We start from the raw sequence: 18,785 nt of genomic DNA on the forward strand, positions 1-18,785 counted from the left end.
AGTGCTTCCTAAAACCCTTAGGTCAAGCCTCTGCAGGAAAAGGGAGGGAGCCCGAGTCTCAGGGTTACACAGGTGGGGAGTTCAGGCACAGACGCTTCAGTGAAGCATGGGGAGCACCTTCTGTTTCCAGATGTTGGTTTTCCTGTCCCTGTAATTCGGTGTCACTGTCATGAGGGACATTTGCTTTTAAGAGTGTGTAGACTCAGTGTGAAACAGTAAGATACTTGCCTTTTAGACTTTCCCCTGGTCCAGAAGCGTGAGAGAGATGGCCATGTGCTTGCCGTCGTAGAGAGACGTGGACAGCACATGGCTGCGCACACTGCTTGGCACAGGATACCTACGAGACTGATTTGCTGCATGACTGGCTCGGGTGCTTGCTTTGGTTCCAAGGCCGCTGTCTTGTGCGTTCAAATTCTCACAGTACACATTCATCTCCTATGGCTCCATCTCTGTTCCCCACTGCTCTCTCATTGTCTCAGCCTTGCTTAAGTCATGATGTATTCAGGTGCTCAATTTCTGATGCCCACCAGGAGTGGAAATGGCATGTGTTAGATGCGATTGTTCTCGGACCACCTTGCTTAGGGCCTATAAAACCTTTGACAGCTTAAGTAAATAATACACAGCCTCCAGTCAGGTAGCTGGATTCCCTTCTCTGTCCACTTTGAAGATTGGATTTCTTAAGCTGTCTGAGCAGATCTGCTTGTCTTCACATGTCTTTTTTACTTGTCCACCACAGGTAGGGGGACCATGATGTCTGGCGGAGACCAGGAACCAGATCACTACTATGTGGGCATCGATGTGGGAACAGGAAGTGTCCGTGCAGCTCTAGTGGACCAGAGAGGGGTCCTTTTGGCTTTCGCGGAACAGCCAATTAAGAAGTGGGAGCCCCAGTTCAACCACCACGAGCAGTCCTCAGAGGACATCTGGGCAGCATGTTGCCGTGTCACGAAGGTAAGAGCCAAACCGTGGCATCCCCTCCTTGCGTGTGTTCCACCTGCCCAGCAGTTCTGTATGTGCACACTCGGTCTGCACACTGCATCAGGGCTGCTGGAGGCATGGACCTGGGTGCTGTAGGCTTTGCCTCTCAGAATAAAGCTTACTGGGAGTGACAGACAGCTGAAATGTGCTCAGAGGATTGCTGCAGCCAGTACAGAGAGCTAGAGCTAGGAGGGCACGGAGGCAGTGAAGACAGTGCCGGGGCTGTGGAAGCCTGAGATGTGGAAATGAGGAAGGAAGAGTCATGGCGGCACACGGTGTGTCTCTGTTGTATGTCAGTGTGTTAGGACACACTGTGCTGGGACCTTGGAACCTGGTGGAACTAGCCTTACAGCTGGTGCTACTGCAGCTCCAGTTTATTTTCCTCCAGGAAGAGATGGAAAGAGGAGTGCTGGCCAGCTTACCCTGTGTCGGCAGTGTTAGTGACTGGCAGCCGCCGGGCCAGAACATAAATGTCTGGTTCTTATTAACAATGAGCTCTGTATCCTCCCAATTGGACACACAAGGGGAACTGCACTGTGAGTAGGAGAAACAACAAGGGGCCGAAAACTATGGCATGCTCTAGGAAAGCATCTTTATATGACCTCACGCTCGCTCGTTGAGTGGTCTGTGATAAGCCTGGGCCTGCTGTCTTAAGGAAGGAAGAGATCTGGTCGTGACTAGTTTATGTCTGAAGTCTGTGACGGTAGTTTGACCTTTTATTCTGATGATCATTAGCAACAGACATTCTTTTATCTCCCCACCCCCAAAGGAGAAAAAAAGATGAAATCCCGAGTTCTGTTCCTTCTCTCTGTTTCTAATCGGGGTCCTTAAATATTCATGAGGAGCTTGGTCATTTTCAGCTTGACAGTCACCCATTTTTTCTGTATCGATTGGTCTGGTTAAACTTTGATGAGCTCTGAACAGCTGTTAGTGCCCCAGAGAAAACCACAGAGAGGTGGCTTAGGCTACCCAGACACTCTGCAGAGATAAAGGAGGGCTCATCTTGTCTTCTGCCTGTTTAATTTTCCTCTTCTCTACCCACTCCCAGTCTCTGCCTCCGTGAAAATCTTCTGCTCTTTGCCCTTGGGTCTCTTTTATTCTTCTAACACTCTTGCCATTAAGGAAATTGTCAAGAAGAAAATATAGTTCCCTGATGAAGAGCTCCCTTAAAGCAGATCTACTCCAGCACAGATCGGTTTAATGGCAGACTTTTAATCATGTCCCAGTGGTGGTCAGCTCCTCATTTGTGTCAGCCCTGATAACCACAGAAGTGCAGGGCATTAGTGCTCGGCCATGCCTCTCGCTGCAGCAGGTCTGCAGAAAGCCCATGGGCCTTAGGCCATGCCTCACGCATGTGCATGGAGATGTGCTGGAGTGTGGTGTGTGTGCTCATGTGAGGAGGAGCCTTAAGAAGGAGGCCTTTCTGACCTACTAAGTATGTATTCTGCAGCTGAACTACCTGGGTGGGAGTCCCTGTTCTAGCAATGTTTCGCTTGTGATCTTGGACTGGTTACCATTTCTTGCCCAGTTTCCTTCTTACTAAGGGGAGATTAATGAGAGTCCCCAGTTTCATAAGATTGTTGTGATGATTAAAGTCTACAGAAAGTTCTAGCAGTGTCGGGGATAAGCAATCATTGTTGCCTGTGGTGGGGATGATAACGAGATGAGCGGAGTTAGGCAATGGATTCTGAGGCAAAATAGGAGAAGCGCAAGTGCAAGGAGATGCTGCTGCCTCTGGGAATGTGCAGCCCTCCCTGCGGTCAGGGCTCCTTCCATGGAAGACTTAAAAAGCATTGGTCTAGGTCGAGGGCTGCTGTCTCTTCTACCCTCACCTGTCTTTGCTTTGTCAGTGGCTCCAGAAAGCAGAGATCTTCAGAGCAATTGTGAACTTTCTTTTTCTTTTTCTTTTTTTTCTTCCCTCCACTGAGAGATGATTTTTCCCTTATTTGAGTTAATAACGATAACAGCAACAGCAGTAATGACAAGGCAGTGATGATGTCAACAGCTTACATTCTTTGGTGATTAACCATGTTCTAGATGCTGTGCCTAATACTGTGTGTGCCCATCATGTCATTTGGTTCTTATAACAATCTTTGTGGACGGTTTTTCTTCTCATGAAGATGAAAAAAGAAGGCTTTGAAGTAGTTCAGACTAAGGGGTCTTATGATGACTGAGAGACCGGTCTCGAGGGCCTCAGACCCTTCTCTTTCCAGCCTCAGCCCTTCCCTGTGACTCCTGCTTACAGTCAGAGGTGTTATAGGTTGCTGCTATGTGGGGGCCAGGAACTCACTTAATTGGGAGTCTAAGCACTGCATAGTAGTGCCTTTACCTGGCTGTTGCTCGTGGGAAACTGTGGTAAATTGGTATGCCTTTGTTGGGCCAGTATCCAGCACACCTAAAACATTGTCTAGAAACACGGAAGTCCTAGGAGACACATATAGTTCCTGATCTTAAAGTGTACTTTTTTGGATCTACACACCTGTATCAATCCAAGGAGACATCACAGGTTTTTATATTTCCACTGGAAAAAAGGAGATAAGCTGAAAGAATCATATACCCAGTTGTCATTTGTTAAATGTTCTTATTTTTATGTTTGTGTATGTGCATTTATGTGTATGATGTGCATGTTCATATAGGTGCACGTTTGAATGCAGGCATGCATGTGTATGCATGTGTGTACAGGTGTGCCTGAGCAGGTGTGCAGGTATGTATGCGTGTGTGTGTAGGTGTACGTGTGTATGTGTGTGTGTGTGTGTGTGTGTGTGTGTGTGTGTGCTGGAAGACAACCTGGGATGTGCTTCTCAGGAGCCATCCACCTCCCTTTTGAGGCAGAGTCTCTCCCTGGGGCCTGAGTTCTCGTAGTAGGCTATGTTGCCATTGTGCCTTAATGGTGCTCTGCTCTCCACCTTCCAGCACTAGGGTTGAAAGCAATAAGCCAGCTGTTTTTCCTGGCACCGGGACCAAACTTGAGTTCTCATGCTTGTGAGGCAAACAATTTACCAATGGAGTTATTTCCTTAGGCCCAGGAAATTGTTATTTTATTTAGTCTGAAAATATTTATGGAGCATGGACTGTATGCTATACTCTTTGTCAGACACTGGAACATCTGTAAGAGACATCGTAAGTCCTCTGGCCGAAAGATGAAATACCTTCATCTGTATGGGAATAAACCCCATAAACATATGAAGCTGATGAGCTCTGATTTGGCTCTAAGTTGGTACTTTCTGTATGGACAGTAATTTTAACATCTTACGTTTATGGAACTATTATAGTTTGTAAAAAACCTTCATATTTTAATTATGATTACAAGATAAATAGAGGTGGCCTATAGTTTCCATTTGACAGGTGGAAAGGTAAACTGTGGACCAGAAAGTTGAATGTCATTTCCAGTGTTCCCAGGTAGTGACAGCCCAGGCTTAGATGACAGAAGTTTGTGTATTCTCTGTTCCCAACACCTACTGCCCACATCATTTTCAGAGCTAAATACAGGCCGTAGCATCTGTGCTACTTTTCTGATGGTAGTGATGGTTTCTGTATTTAAACTGCTGTTACTCTTTGGCTTCCAATTCTTTCTGGGTAGAATCTAGAATTCATAACATGGCCTTCATGGCTGTGTACATTATAGCTCTTCCCAAGGTCCTTATGGATGTGTTCTTGGCTTTCTGTTCTAGCACCATTCCTGTGTTTAAACACAGAACCACTTGGAGAGAGGTTTCCTCTGTCTAGAACATCATTTTGCCTTTGACTGCACCAGGATTAGAGTCTTGCGCAGGGAGAAATGGAGATGAAATGAGAGGCTGCTGGAAGGAAGATCTCATGGGACTTGGTGGCAATGGAGGGGACAGAGGGGACCTCAGTACTCCAGCTAGTAAAAGAATATAAGGATCTCTGTTGTAAATGGAAGTGTCTGGTGTTTTCATTTCCTTGCTTATTGTCAAGGGACATCACTTTACATTGCTGCTCTAGGAAATCCTAGGTCTGGATTTTTTTTTTCTTTCACTGGTCACAGCAGGAGGTGTTAGAAAATCATGCTTTGAATGTAGCATTCCCCATACAAGTTGTATTCTTTTCCTTGCTGTTTCTGACCCAGAGCCTTCTACGCTGGCTGCATCCCTACTAAGAACACTGCCTAGGTTTACACAATGTCAGTTGCATGAAAGTCTTTCCTCAAGATTCCCTGTTTTGAAAACTACCTTCTCCTCCTCTGTCATGCCTAATCCTCTTGGCCAATCAGCTTTGGGTATGTTATAACTATTCTATCATTATTTGACTCATTGGTGATTTACCTCTGTAAAATGTAATCCCCTAAAGAGTGAGCATTAAAGAAAACACTTTGCTCTCTACTGTTTCCCTGTTTTCTGAGCAAACACACCCTCACCTAAAAGGGCTTCATTGTGCATTCTAAGTACCCCAAACTGACTTTCAAGCCTATATTCAAAACTAGACCTACACATTCTGTTTTTTTTTTTTTTTTTTGTGTGTGTGTGTGTGTGTGTGTGTGTGTGTGTGTGTGTGTGTGTTTTCTTTGGATGCCATAGCCACACCCAACATAGCAGAGCTTGCTGATTTAAATCACACGCAGGATTGAAGCCATTGTAACAACAAAGAAGTACAATCCCTTCCCTGAATTCTTTTTTGTTTTTCTCCATCGTTATTAAATTGGGTATTTCTTTTTTACACTTCAAATGTTATTCCCTTTCCCGGTTTGCAGGCCAACATCCCCATATCCCCTCCCTCTCCCCTTCTATATGGGTGTTTCCCTCCCCATCCTTCCCCCAATACTGCCCTCCTCCAACAATCATGTTCACTGAGGTTCCAGCCTTGGCAGGGCCATGGGCTTCCCCTTCCACTGGTGCCCCTACTAAGCTATTCATTGCTACCTATGAATTTGGAGCCCAGGGTCAGTCCAGGGTAGTGGCTTAGTTCCTGGAAGCTCTGGTTCGTTGGCATTGTTGTTCATATGGGGTCTCAAGCCCCTTCAGCTCTTACAGTCCTTTCTCTGATTCCTTCATTGGAGGTCCCGTTCTCAGTTCAGTGGTTTTTTGCTGGCATTCGCTTAGGTATTTACCATATTCTATCTGTATCTCTCAGTAGAGATCTACATCTGGATCCTGTCAGCCTTCACCTCTTTGCTTCATCCATCTTATCTAGTTTGGTGGCTGTATATGTATGGGCCACATGTGGGGCAAGCTCTGAATGGGCATTCCATCAGTCTCTGTTCTAAACTTTGCTTCCCTATCCCCTCCTAAGGATATACTTGTTTCCCTTTTAAAGAAGGAGTGAAGCACCCGCATTTTTGTCATCCTTCTTGAATTTCATGTATTCTGTGCATCTTGGGAAATTCGAGCATTTGGGCTAATATCTACTTATCAATGTTTGTTTTTCCGTGAATGGGTTACCTCACTCAGGATGATATTTTCCAGTTCCATCCATTTGCCTATGAATTTCATAAAGTCATTGTTTTTGATAGCTGAGTAGTATTCCATTGTGTAGATGCACCACATCTTCTGTAGCCATTCATCTCTTAAAGGGCATCTGGGTTCTTTTCAGCTTCTGGCTATTATAAATAAGGCTGCTATGAACATAGTTGAGCATGTGTCTTTGTTCTATGTTGGAGCATCTTTTGGGTATATGCCTAAGAGTGGTATAGCTTGGTCCTCAGGTAGTGCAATGTCCAGTTTTCTGAGGAACCTCCAGACTGATTTCCAGAATGGTTGTACCAGTCTGCAATCCCACCAACAATGGAGGAGGGTTCCTCTTTCTCCACATCCTCACCAGCATCTGCTGTCGCCGGAGTTTTTGATCTTAGCCATTCTCACTGGTGTGAGGTGGAATCTCAGGGTTGTTTTGATTTGCATTTCCCTTATGACCAAAGATGTTGAATATTTCTTTAGGTGTTTCTCAGCCATTCGGCATTCCTCAGCTGTGAATTCTTTGTTTAGCTCTGAACCCCATTTTTAATAGGGTTATTTGTCTCCCTGCGGTCTAACTTCTTGAGTTCTTTGTATATTTTGGATATAAGGCCTCTATCTGTTGTAGGATTGGTAAAGATCTTTTCCCAATCTGTTGGTTGCCGTTTTGTCCTAACAACAGTGTTTTTTGCCTTACAGAAGCTTTGTAGCTTTATGAGATCTCAGTTTTCGGTTCTTGATCTTAGAGCATAAACCATTGGTGTTTTGTTTGGGAAATTTTCTCCAGTGCCCATGTGTTCCAGATGCTTCCCCACTTTTTCTTCTATTAGTTTGAGTGTGTCTGGTTTGATGTGGAGGTCCTTGATCCACTTGGACTTAAGCTTTGTACAGGGTGATAAGCATGGATCGATCTGCATTCTCCTCTATGCTGACCTCCAGTTGAACCAGCACCATTTGATGAAAATACTGTCTTTTTTCCATTTGATGGTTTTGGCTCCTTTGTCAAAAATCAAGTGACCATAGGTGTGTGGGTTCATTTTTGGGTCTTCAATTCTATTCCACTGGTCTATCTGCCTGTTTCTGCACCAATACCATACAGTTTTTATCACTATTGCTCTGCAATACTGCTTGAGTTCAGGGATAGTGATTCCCCAGGAAGTCCTTTTATTGTTGAGGATAGTTTTAGTTATCCTGGTTTTTTTGTTATTTCAGATGAATTTGCAAATTGTTCTAACTCTATGAAGAATTTGAGAAAATCAACAAGATAGATAAACCCTTAGCCAGACTAACCAGAGGACACAGAGAATGAGAGAATGTGTCCAAATTAACAAAATCAGAAATGAAAAGGGATACATAACAACAGAATAAGAAGAAACTCAAAAACTCATCACATCCTACTACAAAAGCCTAAATTCAAAAAACTTGAAAATCTGGAGGAAATGGACAATTTCCTAGACGTAACCGAAGCTAAATCGGAACAGATAAACCATTTAAACAACCTCATAACGCCTAAAGAAATAGAATCAATCAGTCATTAAAAGTCTCTTAACCAAAAAGAGCCGAGATCCAGATGGGTTCAGTGCAGAATTCTATCAGACCTTCATAGAACAGCTCATACCAATACCGTCCAAACTATTCCACAATAGTTTGGAGCACTACCAAATCCTTCCATGAAGTCACAATTACTGTTATACCTAAACCACACAAAGACCCAACAAAGAAAGAGAACTTCAGACCAATTTCCCTTATGAATATTGAGTCAAAAATACTCAATGAAATTCTTGCAAACTGAATCCAAGAACCCGTCAAAACAATTGTCTATCATGATCAAGTAGGCTTCATCCCAGGTATGCAGGGATGGTTTAATATACGGAAAACCATCAATGTAATCCACTATATAAACAAACTGAAAGATAAAAATCACATGATCATTTCATTAGATGCTGGGAAAGCATCTGACAAAATTCAACACCCCTTCGTGATAAAAGTCCTGGAAAGAACTGGAATTCAAGTCCCATACCTAAAAATAGTAAAAGTCATATACAGCAAACCAGTAGCTAACATTAAACTAAATGGAGAGAAACTTGAAGCAATCCCACTAAATCCCACTAAAATCAGGGACTAGACAAGGCTGCCCACTCTCTCCCTACTTATTCAATATAGTTCTTTAAGTTCTAGCCAGAGCAATCAGACAACAAAAGGAGGTGAAGGGGATACAGATCAGAAAAGAAGAAGTCAAAATATCACTATTTGCAGATGATATGATAGTATATTTAAGTGATCCCAAAAGTTCCACCAGAGAACTACTAAAGCTGATAAACAACTTCAGCAAAGTGGCTGGGTATAAAATTAACTCAAATAAATCAGTAGCCTTCCTCTACACAAAAGAGAAACTAGCCGAGAAAGAAATTAGGGAAACGACACCCTTCATAATAGACCCAAATAATATAAAGTACCTCGGTGTGACTTTAACCAAGCAAGTAAAAGATTTATGTTAAGAACTTCAAGTCTCTGACAAAAGAAATTGAAGATCTCAGAAGATGGAAAGATCTCCCATGCTCATGGATTGGCAGGATTAATATAGTAAAAATGGCCATTCTACCAAAAGCGATCAACAGATTCAATTCAATTCCCTTCAAAATTCCAACCCAATCCTTCCCTGAATTCTTGTTTGCTACTTCGGACCTGCAAGATGACAATAGTTAGACATGGGTCAGTTTCCCAAATGAGGCTGCAGCAAACTCCATTCCTGGAAATTCTTTATTGGAATGATGTGATTTGTCTCTAGCAAGGGTAATCTCTTTCTGCTGGGTTCATGGACTGAGTTTATTACACTTTTCTCTCCACTATCAAGACTATAAATAAGAGTGCATGGCCAAGTCGCAGAGGCCTTGCAGTAAAGTGACCATGAAAGCAGATCTCTGGGATAGGCTAGGAAAGGGTGTCCCTTTGTATGGAAAGAGATGCTTGTAAGTTATGTACTTGATGCTAGACATTTAAGGCAGACTTAATACATAATGACTTTTTTAAAAAATGTCCAGAGAATGGCCCCTTATAAAACTGGAGATTTTCACCATTGACAAGCTGTGATTTGAATCCAGAGCTGTGTAGACCTCAGAGGGTACTCATAAAATAAATCAAGAAATCATTATCTTTAGGCCGAGTAGAAAGCTATACTCATAACTCCCCAGAAGTACTTGAGTCTGCAGTTTTCTGTTGCTTCCTCTTTCTTTAGCATTCATGTTTGTGTTCATACAGCAGAGAACATGCTGTCCTTTGAGCATAAACATCTTAAATAGACATAATTAATGCAGTGTTGGGTAGTCTCTCTGCCTTTACCCAGCAGTGCAAACCCTCAAAGCCTGCAGTCTTCCCCCATGAGTTTTCCTATTACCATGAAACCAAGATTCAGAAAGACTGAGTGAGATTAGTTCAGAAGTGGTCAAACCAAGAGGTGGCTGCTGGCCCTATCCCATGCTGCCTGCTCTGGGCTCTCATTGAGTTACCCTTTTTTTCCCCTCAAACTTCCTCTTTTGACTAACTGTAGGCTCTGAAACATAAATAGACCCAGTCGTGTGCACTCTGGGACTAGGGGGCCAACAGTCACCAATCTCCTTAGATTTGGGGGAGAAAAACAGGGTCATCCCATTCGCTCTCTGGTTAGCCAGCCTATCCCAAATGGCAAACCTCAGGTTCAGAAAAAGACAGTGTCTTAACTAGAGGATTCTAGGGTTGGCTTGTTCACTGATGGATGTCCCATGTAACCACAAATGCTTAACATATTAAGTCTTTCTTTTAGTGGACTTTGTAAAGATTAAATTCAAGAAAGTAAATAAAGTATACGGCACAGTAGATGCTTCATATATGACAGCATTTGAGTATATGTTGCTAATATTGCTTCAAAAATAGAATGCTGCCTTTGTTGTAAATCTATAATAGTTGTGTGTAGCTCTTTTGTGGTGCATATTAAATATTAATAGTCTAATGTTGCCAACAGGGCAGAGTTCTGCATTTTAAGATGAACTCATAACCAAGTCCAGGGAATTGGGGATGGCTCATACATAAAGTGCTTGCTATACACACATGGAGACCCGAATTTCCTCCTTTTCTTTCTCCTGTTCTTTCTCTTTCTACTCCTCCTCTTCTTCTTACTCCTCTTCCCCTCCACTCCCCTTCCTATTCTTCCTCCTCCTATTTTCTTTTCTCTTCTTCCTCTTCCTTTTCTGCTTCTTCTCCTCCCTCTTCTTCTTTCTCTTGCTTCTCCTCCTCTTCCTCCGTTTCCTCTTCTCCCATTCTTTCTTCTCCTCATCCTTCACCTCTTTTCTCCTTCTCCCCTTCTTCCTCCCTCACCCTTCTCCTCCTCTCACTTCCCCTTCTTTCTCTTTCTCCACCCTCCCCTTCTTCCTCCTCCTCCTCCTCCTCCTCCTCCTCCTCCTCCTCCCCCTCCTCCTCTTCCTCCTCACCCATCTCCTCCTTCTCTTCATAATCCACCAGCTCTAGTTAATGCTGTATGCATGCACATGGTGTAGGGCCACGTCCTGGAGATGAGAATGAGCAACCAACCACCATTCATCCTTTGAAAAGTTGTTCCTCATCTCCCAGCAGTTGCCTCATGAATGGGTGGGCTATCATGAGCGTACTGATAGGTTCCGTCTTATACAGGCATCAGCACTGCCTGGACTCCGTGACTGTAGTAACCATGTCCAGCATTCCATCTCACATTCTCTCTGCTCCTTCTTTGATGTTACTGACAGTGTGTGTGTGTGTGTGTGTGTGTGTGTGTGTGTGTGTGTGTGTGTGTGTGATATAAATCAGACCTTCAACCTTGGTCTGATTTTGAATAGTTTTTATGTTGCTATGAATGGGATTATGTTCTTAATTTTTGATGTGTTAGTTGCTACTGTGTAAAAATGCAATTCATTTCTACTTGTTAATCTTCAGTCTCGTAGTCCTATTAGATTTGCTTATTAGTTCTAGTAGCTTTTATAAAGATTTTATTTTTGATTTGGGGTGTGTGTGTGTGTGTGTGTGTGTGTGTGTGTGTGTGTGTGTGTATGTATGTGTGCACTTGCAGAGAAAGCAGATACATACAAAAGAATGCATGTGCCTTTGAAAGGCAGGGCATCAGATCTTCCTGGAGCTACAGTTAGAAGCAGTTTAGGTGATGAGACCTGAGCTCTGGTCCTCTATAAGGGCAGTGATTGCTCTTAACCTCTCTCCCTAGGCCCTCACAGCAGCTTTTAAAAAAGATTTTTAAAAAGCATTTTCAGCATGTGAATTCATATCATTTGTAAAGAAATACCTTTAGCTTTTTCTGACTTGTTTACCTTTAGTTTATCTTTCCTGCCTTATTCCACGGTCCCTGAACCCTAGCACAGTTTGGATAGAAGTGCTAAGTGCAACTCTCTTTCTTTGTATCTAATGAGGACAACGATGCATCCTTCTAACTTTTTGGTATGATGTCATCGCTGAGTTTTCCTCCTGTTTTCTTCTTGTTTGTATAAATTTCATTCTGCTTTTATTCTTTCATTCATCTTTTTTGTGTCAGAGAGTTTTGATGATTTTGAGATTATAATTGTATGTTGGTGCTATATTCTGTTAATATATGTCTTACATTAATTAATGATTGTTAAATCACCCTTGCAAGTTCTGGGGTGATTACACATGGTAATGATATATAATGCTAGTTTTATGTTCTGTAAGATTTGGTCTGCTAGTATTTTCCTATTTTTATACCTGCACTTATGATGAATAGTCTTCTGTATTTTTATCCTTTTAATGTCTTCCCTATTGATGTCAAGGCAGTGCAGACCGTATAGAGTTTGGTAGACAGGCTTTCCTCTTTGCTCTGCTCTAAATGTCTGACAATGGTAAGGTTTTCTCCTTAAGTATTTTATAAATTTTCCCAGAGAAACCACTTAGACTTGGAATTAATTTTTTATTTTCTATCTTATAAGTACAAATTTCATTTTCTAAAACAATGCTTCTCAATTTATTGAATAGCTTTGACCAATTTCCACAGCTGTCAAATGGCTATGATTGGTGATTTTATCCAGTACTATATTTTACTTTGCTAAGAAAATTTGCTGTCCCTGTCATACCCTCTGCTGAGAAATTACTTCTTTATGTATCTTTTTAGTTTCGCATAGTATTTCATTGTATAAATACAGCATAATTTATTTGATAAAATTAATTTATTGGGCTTTAAAATACTTTGTTAACAATTTTGTAAAGTAGTCATCTTATATATAACTTTATTCACTTACACCCATGATTTTCTAAGCTATGTTTCCAACAGTGATATTGCTGAGCTGGTAGTTTTAAATATATTTTAATAGGTACTGCCAAATTACTTTCCAAAACTTGTGCTCAGTAATTACATTGCTATAAGAATGTTTAAGAAGTGTTACTTCTTAATTTCTTTTAGCATTTTTATTAGCTTATATGAATTTTGGAGAATAATGGTTTTATTGTGTGTGACATTTTCATACATACATGTAATATGTTTTGATCATGTCACTCCACCACCCTCCTTTATCCTCTCTCACCCCTATCGATCCCCTTCCTCTTCCCAGCTAGGCACTTTATACTTTCCTATCTTCTGCTTCTTTTTTCTTCCTCCTCCCCCTCCCCCTCCTCCTCCTCCTCTTCTGTGAGTGAATGAATTCAATTAACTATTATGTCTTCATACATCCTCTAAGAGGGTGGAGACACTGCTACCTACAACTAACCTTTAACGTTTCCCTAATGTAAGGAGCGAAATTTGCTATTTTGTTTGCATTGATTAATATCAGTACAACTGGAGAACTTCATACACTTTGACCTTAGTTTTATATTATTTCCAGTTAGATTGCGTGCCTTTTTCTTTTTTTTTTTTTTACGAATTTATAGGATTTTTTTTAGTATTTTAGTGATATTAAAAGGTTTTTTGCAAGATGTTTTAAGAATCTCAGACATTTTTATGACATCAAGGATCATGGGTTTCAGTTTGTTTCATTATAAAACGTCTTTTTTGGGGCGGGGCTTGTTTTCCAGTGTTGGAGATTGGATTGAGGACCTAGTGCATTGAATGCAGGTTCTCTACTCTACCACTGAGCTACCTCTTTTTTTTTTCTTTCTGGTTTTGTGATTTTCTTGGGGTTTATCATGGGCAGGAGTTGCCACCATAAGGTATGCCTCGTCCACCAAGCAGGTCCGTTCTAATCCTCCTCCTGCGCCTTCTGGGACTTTTTCTTTGTGCCGCTCTTTGTGCAGCTAGCAGCAGCCTCAGACTCCTCAGAAAATTTCCTTTTCTTCTGAGGGGCTGTGCTAACCCAAAACTAAGGTTTCTACAAAAGAATTTCCAAATCTTTTATATATATGGATTCTTTTCCTGAATGTATCTTCGTGTACTATGTACGTGCCTGGTGCCCGCAGAGGCCGGAAGAATGAGTCCGGTTCCCTGAGGCTGCTTTACATGTGATTTTGAGCCACCATGTGGGTGCTGGGAATTCAACCCAGTGAACAGAGAGTGCTCTTATCTCACGGGCCATCTGCCTAGCCCCAGCTTTCCATGGTGAGAACTTGGGACATTTGACTTCTTTCAGGAGTAATTTCCCTGTCAGCACCTTTCATTTAGGATCACAGCTGTGAGGTTCCATGGGTGAAACCCGACTCTGACCATGGAGACGGAGAGATCACTGGGGATGGAGAGTAGAGAGGTAGTGTGGAGTGGTCAGTTTTTATTATTTACCACTACATTACTTGATAAAGAATTATCTTAAATTAAATAGTGATGCTGAACTTTTCTATGACACGTGTTAGGCAATTTAAAAATGTTTGGGTTCATTTCCTTCTACTGGTGACTTGTCTACAAGGTTTAAGATCCTGTGTTGTCACTGATGGTTTTGTTTGCTTGCTTTTAAAACAGGAAATTGTTCAAGGGATTGATGCCCACCGAATCCGAGGACTTGGTTTTGATGCCACCTGTTCTCTGGTTGTCTTGGACAAAGAGTTCCATCCTTTACCAGTAAACCGTGAAGGTAGGCCTGCTCTTGTCCCTTCCTCTTCAGGCTGCTGCAAGAGAAAGTCTCACGTCTAAGACTTTAAATGCTAAGAGTACTAGCTCTCAAGGCGGCCATACTGCCTGGTTCACTAACATACTTTCTTTGTAATTCTTCCTGGTATTAGTGTGACCTGGACATCTCAAAAGCTATCATTCGTGAGGTTTATCTCCCGAAGTGTGTACGTGCTTGGCTTGAGGTTGCACTTTTTATTTTGTTTTGACAATGAAATGCTCCAACAGCAGTCATGGAAGGAAGAGTTTACCTTAGCTCACAGCTCTGTGTACCATGGAGGCCGGGAAGTAATGGACGCAGGAGCTTGAACCACCGGACTGCTTTATGTTTGCAAGCAGAAGAAGAGAGCAAGTGTGTGTGTGCACATGCCGCGCGGCCCCCTTGTCATGCCTCTCATTCACTTCAGGGCCCTCCCTTGAGATGGCCCAGCCCATCTTTCCACATTAATTAACACAGTTAAGAAAATCACTCACTGGCAGGCTCAGAGGCCCATCCCCCCCATGATTCTGAATTTGTCAAGTTGATAATTAACACGAACCATCCCAGGCTTTTTATCAGTCTTACTTTCCTTACTATTTCTAGCTGTGCAAAGCATCGGGTACAGGTGAATGCACAGGTAAAACATCGGAAGTGGCGTTTGCAGGGGAAGACCACTGCTCCTCCTTAAAGCTGCATACATGAGATCTCTACTCACCGACCCGCTTTGCCTTGTGGATAGGCTGCCTAAAGGCACTCTGGCAACCCTGTGAAATGAAGTGACTGTATTAAAATGTATCTGTTCTTCAAGTGCATCCAGCTGATGTAATTCCTCAACACTTTCTCGATCTCCAGCTGATTAAGGGTAGAGTTTGTCTGAGGTGAATTATCTTGTGTTTGAAAATGAAATCAGAATTTTAATGGCGGTTTTAAAGTTTTTTTGGAAATCTTTATGTACAAGGTGCTTACTGGAGCGGTTATGCAGAGCAAGCAGGTAACACCGATACCCCTTAAAACCAAACCCACAAGATGGGCAAACGTTTGGCGTCTTTAGATGTTAGCCAAAGGATGAAAAGCCAATACAAACTAAGTAGAATATTTTAAGAAAGTAAGTACCACTGTGTAGGTAGTCCCAGTAGTTGCCTTTTAAAAATGTCCTTCTTGCTTTGAAGGTCAGCCAACCAGTTACTTGTTTTTTCTCCCCTTGCAGGAAGCTACCTCTGTACTCAAGCCAGATTCAGACTTTCCCCTTAGTGAAGTTTTGGGGACAGAGTGCCCAATGGTGATAACTGTAGGTTGTGAAGGGCTTGTCTGTATGTGTAGCCCCAGACTCAGCTCACGAGAGACTCCCCTAAACAGGCCTTCTGTGTCACCATGATGGGAACTCTGTCCTGGCAGTCATTGCATCCACACAGAAGCGTCTCCTTAAATCATGCTTCTGAGCAGGGCAGAGCACCAGCACTTCATTGTGCCTCCCATGCAGAAGCCATGAAAGACTCTATACCTTCAGTTGAATTCTTTAAGAGTGACTTTCTAGGAGAGCTAAAGAGAGATGAATTCCCAGTTTTGTATACAATGAAAAATGATTTGTAGTAAGTATTCCATTTCAGTGTATTGTTCTGGCTGCAGCAGCTTGTTTCATGTTTCCACAGTTGGAAGTTTAACAGCAGCCGCTTCTGTCTTAGAGCAGCTCTAAGATCCACACAGTTAAGCAACAGTGATACCTCCCCTCCTGCTACTTATCCCCGCATGCCTGTGCACCTGTGCACATGGGGCAGCACTCATGGTTCTACATAGGACCTGAAAGTTATCTGGGTACCATGTGTATGTTGGTCCAAGAATCAAAGCCTGGAGTAGTTCTGTTATGTAGTATATTATTTTGCTTTATATGAAAAATGCTTCTTAATGTTCCTGTGGGAGGCCTTAGTTTCATTTTCTATTTTATTTCAAGCTAAGTGACACTTCACAATTTTCTAGTCAGGAAAAGCCGTGAGTGACTTTTTTTTTTTACTTTATAATTTTTTAGATATCTTTTAAAGTTGATTATATTTAGTTAAAAATTTTTTAAGATACAAGAAATAAGAATAGACTTTGTAGATAGTCAGGATAAAGAGAAATTTTGTAGGATAAAAAGAAATTTAGCCAAACTTGAAGGTAGGTGTCTTTTTTTAAAAAAATTAAAGAAAATATTCTCTGCAGTTTAAGGCTTCTCCCATGGCCATTCTAATTGCTGTACATAAACACACATGCTGCTAGTACATGTGTCCACATGTTCAGTGAGAAGCACATGTATAGGGTTTTAAAATACCCATGTGATAGTGCTTTATTCATGTTGATACATCTAAGTCTTATGCGTTCCCCTTTCCAGTTTACGTGTTCTCCACACAGATCTGCTTTCAAAGCATACCTCATGGGTTTCCAAGCTCCCATCTGGAAATACCTTCAGCTGTAGAATCTTCCTTGCCATTGCAAACTCAGGATAGTGATCATAGTGGATCATTGTTTTGCACAGTTGTATAGTTATTTCACTATTTAATTAATACGTGAGAGTGGCTGGCACATGTCAGGACTGGGTCCCAATAACATTGTACTGATAATATTGTAGGTGTTTATGGTGCATTCTCCACATTGAACCCTGGGCTGTACGCTTGTTAGTTTTTGTCAGCTCAATGCAATCTAGAGTCACTTTGGGAAAGGGAACTTCAATTGAGGCAATGGCTTCATCAGATTGACCTGTAGACATGTCTTTGTAGCATTTTTCTGGTTGTCCGTTGATGTGGAAGGGTACAGTTCATTGTGGGCAGTACCACCCTTGGGCTTGTAAATTGCAAGATATGAGAAAGGCTGCGCGGCAAGCCATGGAGAACTAGCCAGTGAACAGCATAACTCCATGGTTCCCACCTCTGCTTCTTTTTGAGTTCTTGTCCTGACTTACCTCAGTGATTGACTGTGATCAGGACATACATGCTAAATAAATCCTTTCCTTCCTCAGTTTGCTTTTTGTCATGGTGTTTATCACAGTGACAGAAAGCAAAGTAGAACAAGAGACATCAGAGATGGTAAAAAAAACAAACACACACAACCCCAAAGTCCTATTCACCAGTGCATTCTGTCATGAATTCATGGAAGCCATGAGGAAGGGAAGGGAGGGGCAGCTAGCTACCCTGGGGAAAATTAGAGAGAGTCAGGGCATGAGGGTTAAAGACTTCATTTTGTACTGACTTTCATTTGCCCCTTATGATTTCCTCCTGAACCAGCTAGGAACTAGAGACTAGGTATGTGGGCCTCACTGTGAGTTGTCTGCTAGGAAACACATGACAGATTTCTGTTAGTTTCTCTGTGCTCTCAGGTAAGGCATTGGCGTCTCCATTGAACAGATGTGGATGCTGAAGCCAGGGAGCTAAATTAATAGACTGTATCGCCCTCTGCAACTTGAGTGAGCACCCTCATCCAGAACTGCTGTGCTTGTCACTCCACCGAGCCAACCAACAGAATGAGGAAAATAACCTGGAATGAGCTCATTTTAATTCGTTTGACTGGAAAAATTAAGAATAGGGTGAAAATGCTCTTGAGTAAAATATATACTCTGTCAAAATATTTGTTCCTATGTGAAGGTGTCAACTACTGAGACAAAGTATCACCTTAGCCCTATCACTCATAGGCCCTTTTCTCAACAAGAGGAATGGGAAAGGAAGAGAAGTTGTGAGAAAATGTAATATAAGTGAATTACATTTAACATTAAGTTAAATATTAAGCGTATATATGTCTACAAATATAGGTTTGTGCATGTCAATGACTTTTAACCCTGGGATTCTGATCAAGGGAGACACTGCCTTGGAGTGTATTTTCCCTTTAAGTTAAATTCATTCTACATTTACTTATCTATTTAGTGTATGTGTACATGTGTGCACACACTCAGACACTTGTGATACATGCGTGAAGGTCAGAAGACATCTTGCAGGAGTTGGTTCTCTCCGGCTATATGGGATGTGGGTTTTGGTGGTCAAGCTCAGGTTGTCATGCTGGTGTCAAGTGCCTTTACTCACTGAGTCATCTCCCCTGCACCCACTTTGTTCAACCTTGACACAGGAATTTACAGTAGAAATTGTGGAGGGCTTTGCCTGGGAAATATCATTGCTCCCTTGAACTAGAAAGAGAAGGCGATGTGTCTACGTGTGTGTTTCTCTTATGTCTTCCAGGGGATTCCTCTCGAAATATTATTATGTGGCTGGACCATCGGGCTGTCAGCCAGGTTCACAGGATCAATGAGACCAAGCACAGTGTTCTTCAGTATGTGGGTGGTGTGATGTCTGTGGAGATGCAGGCCCCAAAGCTCCTGTGGCTGAAGGAAGTAAGTGTGTGG

General features: G+C 42.1%; 1 protein-coding gene across 21 annotated transcripts in view; it reads left to right on the forward strand.

Moving 5' to 3' along the window:
- Positions 1 to 18,785, forward strand: part of Fggy (FGGY carbohydrate kinase domain containing) — a 395,164-nt gene that overhangs the window by 28,685 nt on the left and 347,694 nt on the right. For all 21 annotated transcript variants that reach the window (XM_087548101.1, XM_087548107.1, XM_087548106.1 and 18 more), the window contains 3 exons: positions 737 to 951; positions 14,299 to 14,410; positions 18,622 to 18,773. In XM_087548101.1, the coding sequence (XP_087404227.1) occupies positions 737 to 951; positions 14,299 to 14,410; positions 18,622 to 18,773 (479 nt within the window). The remainder of the gene's footprint in view (positions 1 to 736; positions 952 to 14,298; positions 14,411 to 18,621; positions 18,774 to 18,785) is intronic.

This window comes from Rattus norvegicus, chromosome 5 (assembly GCF_021556685.1).
Source record: "Rattus norvegicus strain SHRSP/BbbUtx chromosome 5, alternate assembly SHRSP_T2T, whole genome shotgun sequence".
In the NCBI taxonomy this organism is placed as follows: Eukaryota; Metazoa; Chordata; class Mammalia; order Rodentia; family Muridae; genus Rattus; species Rattus norvegicus.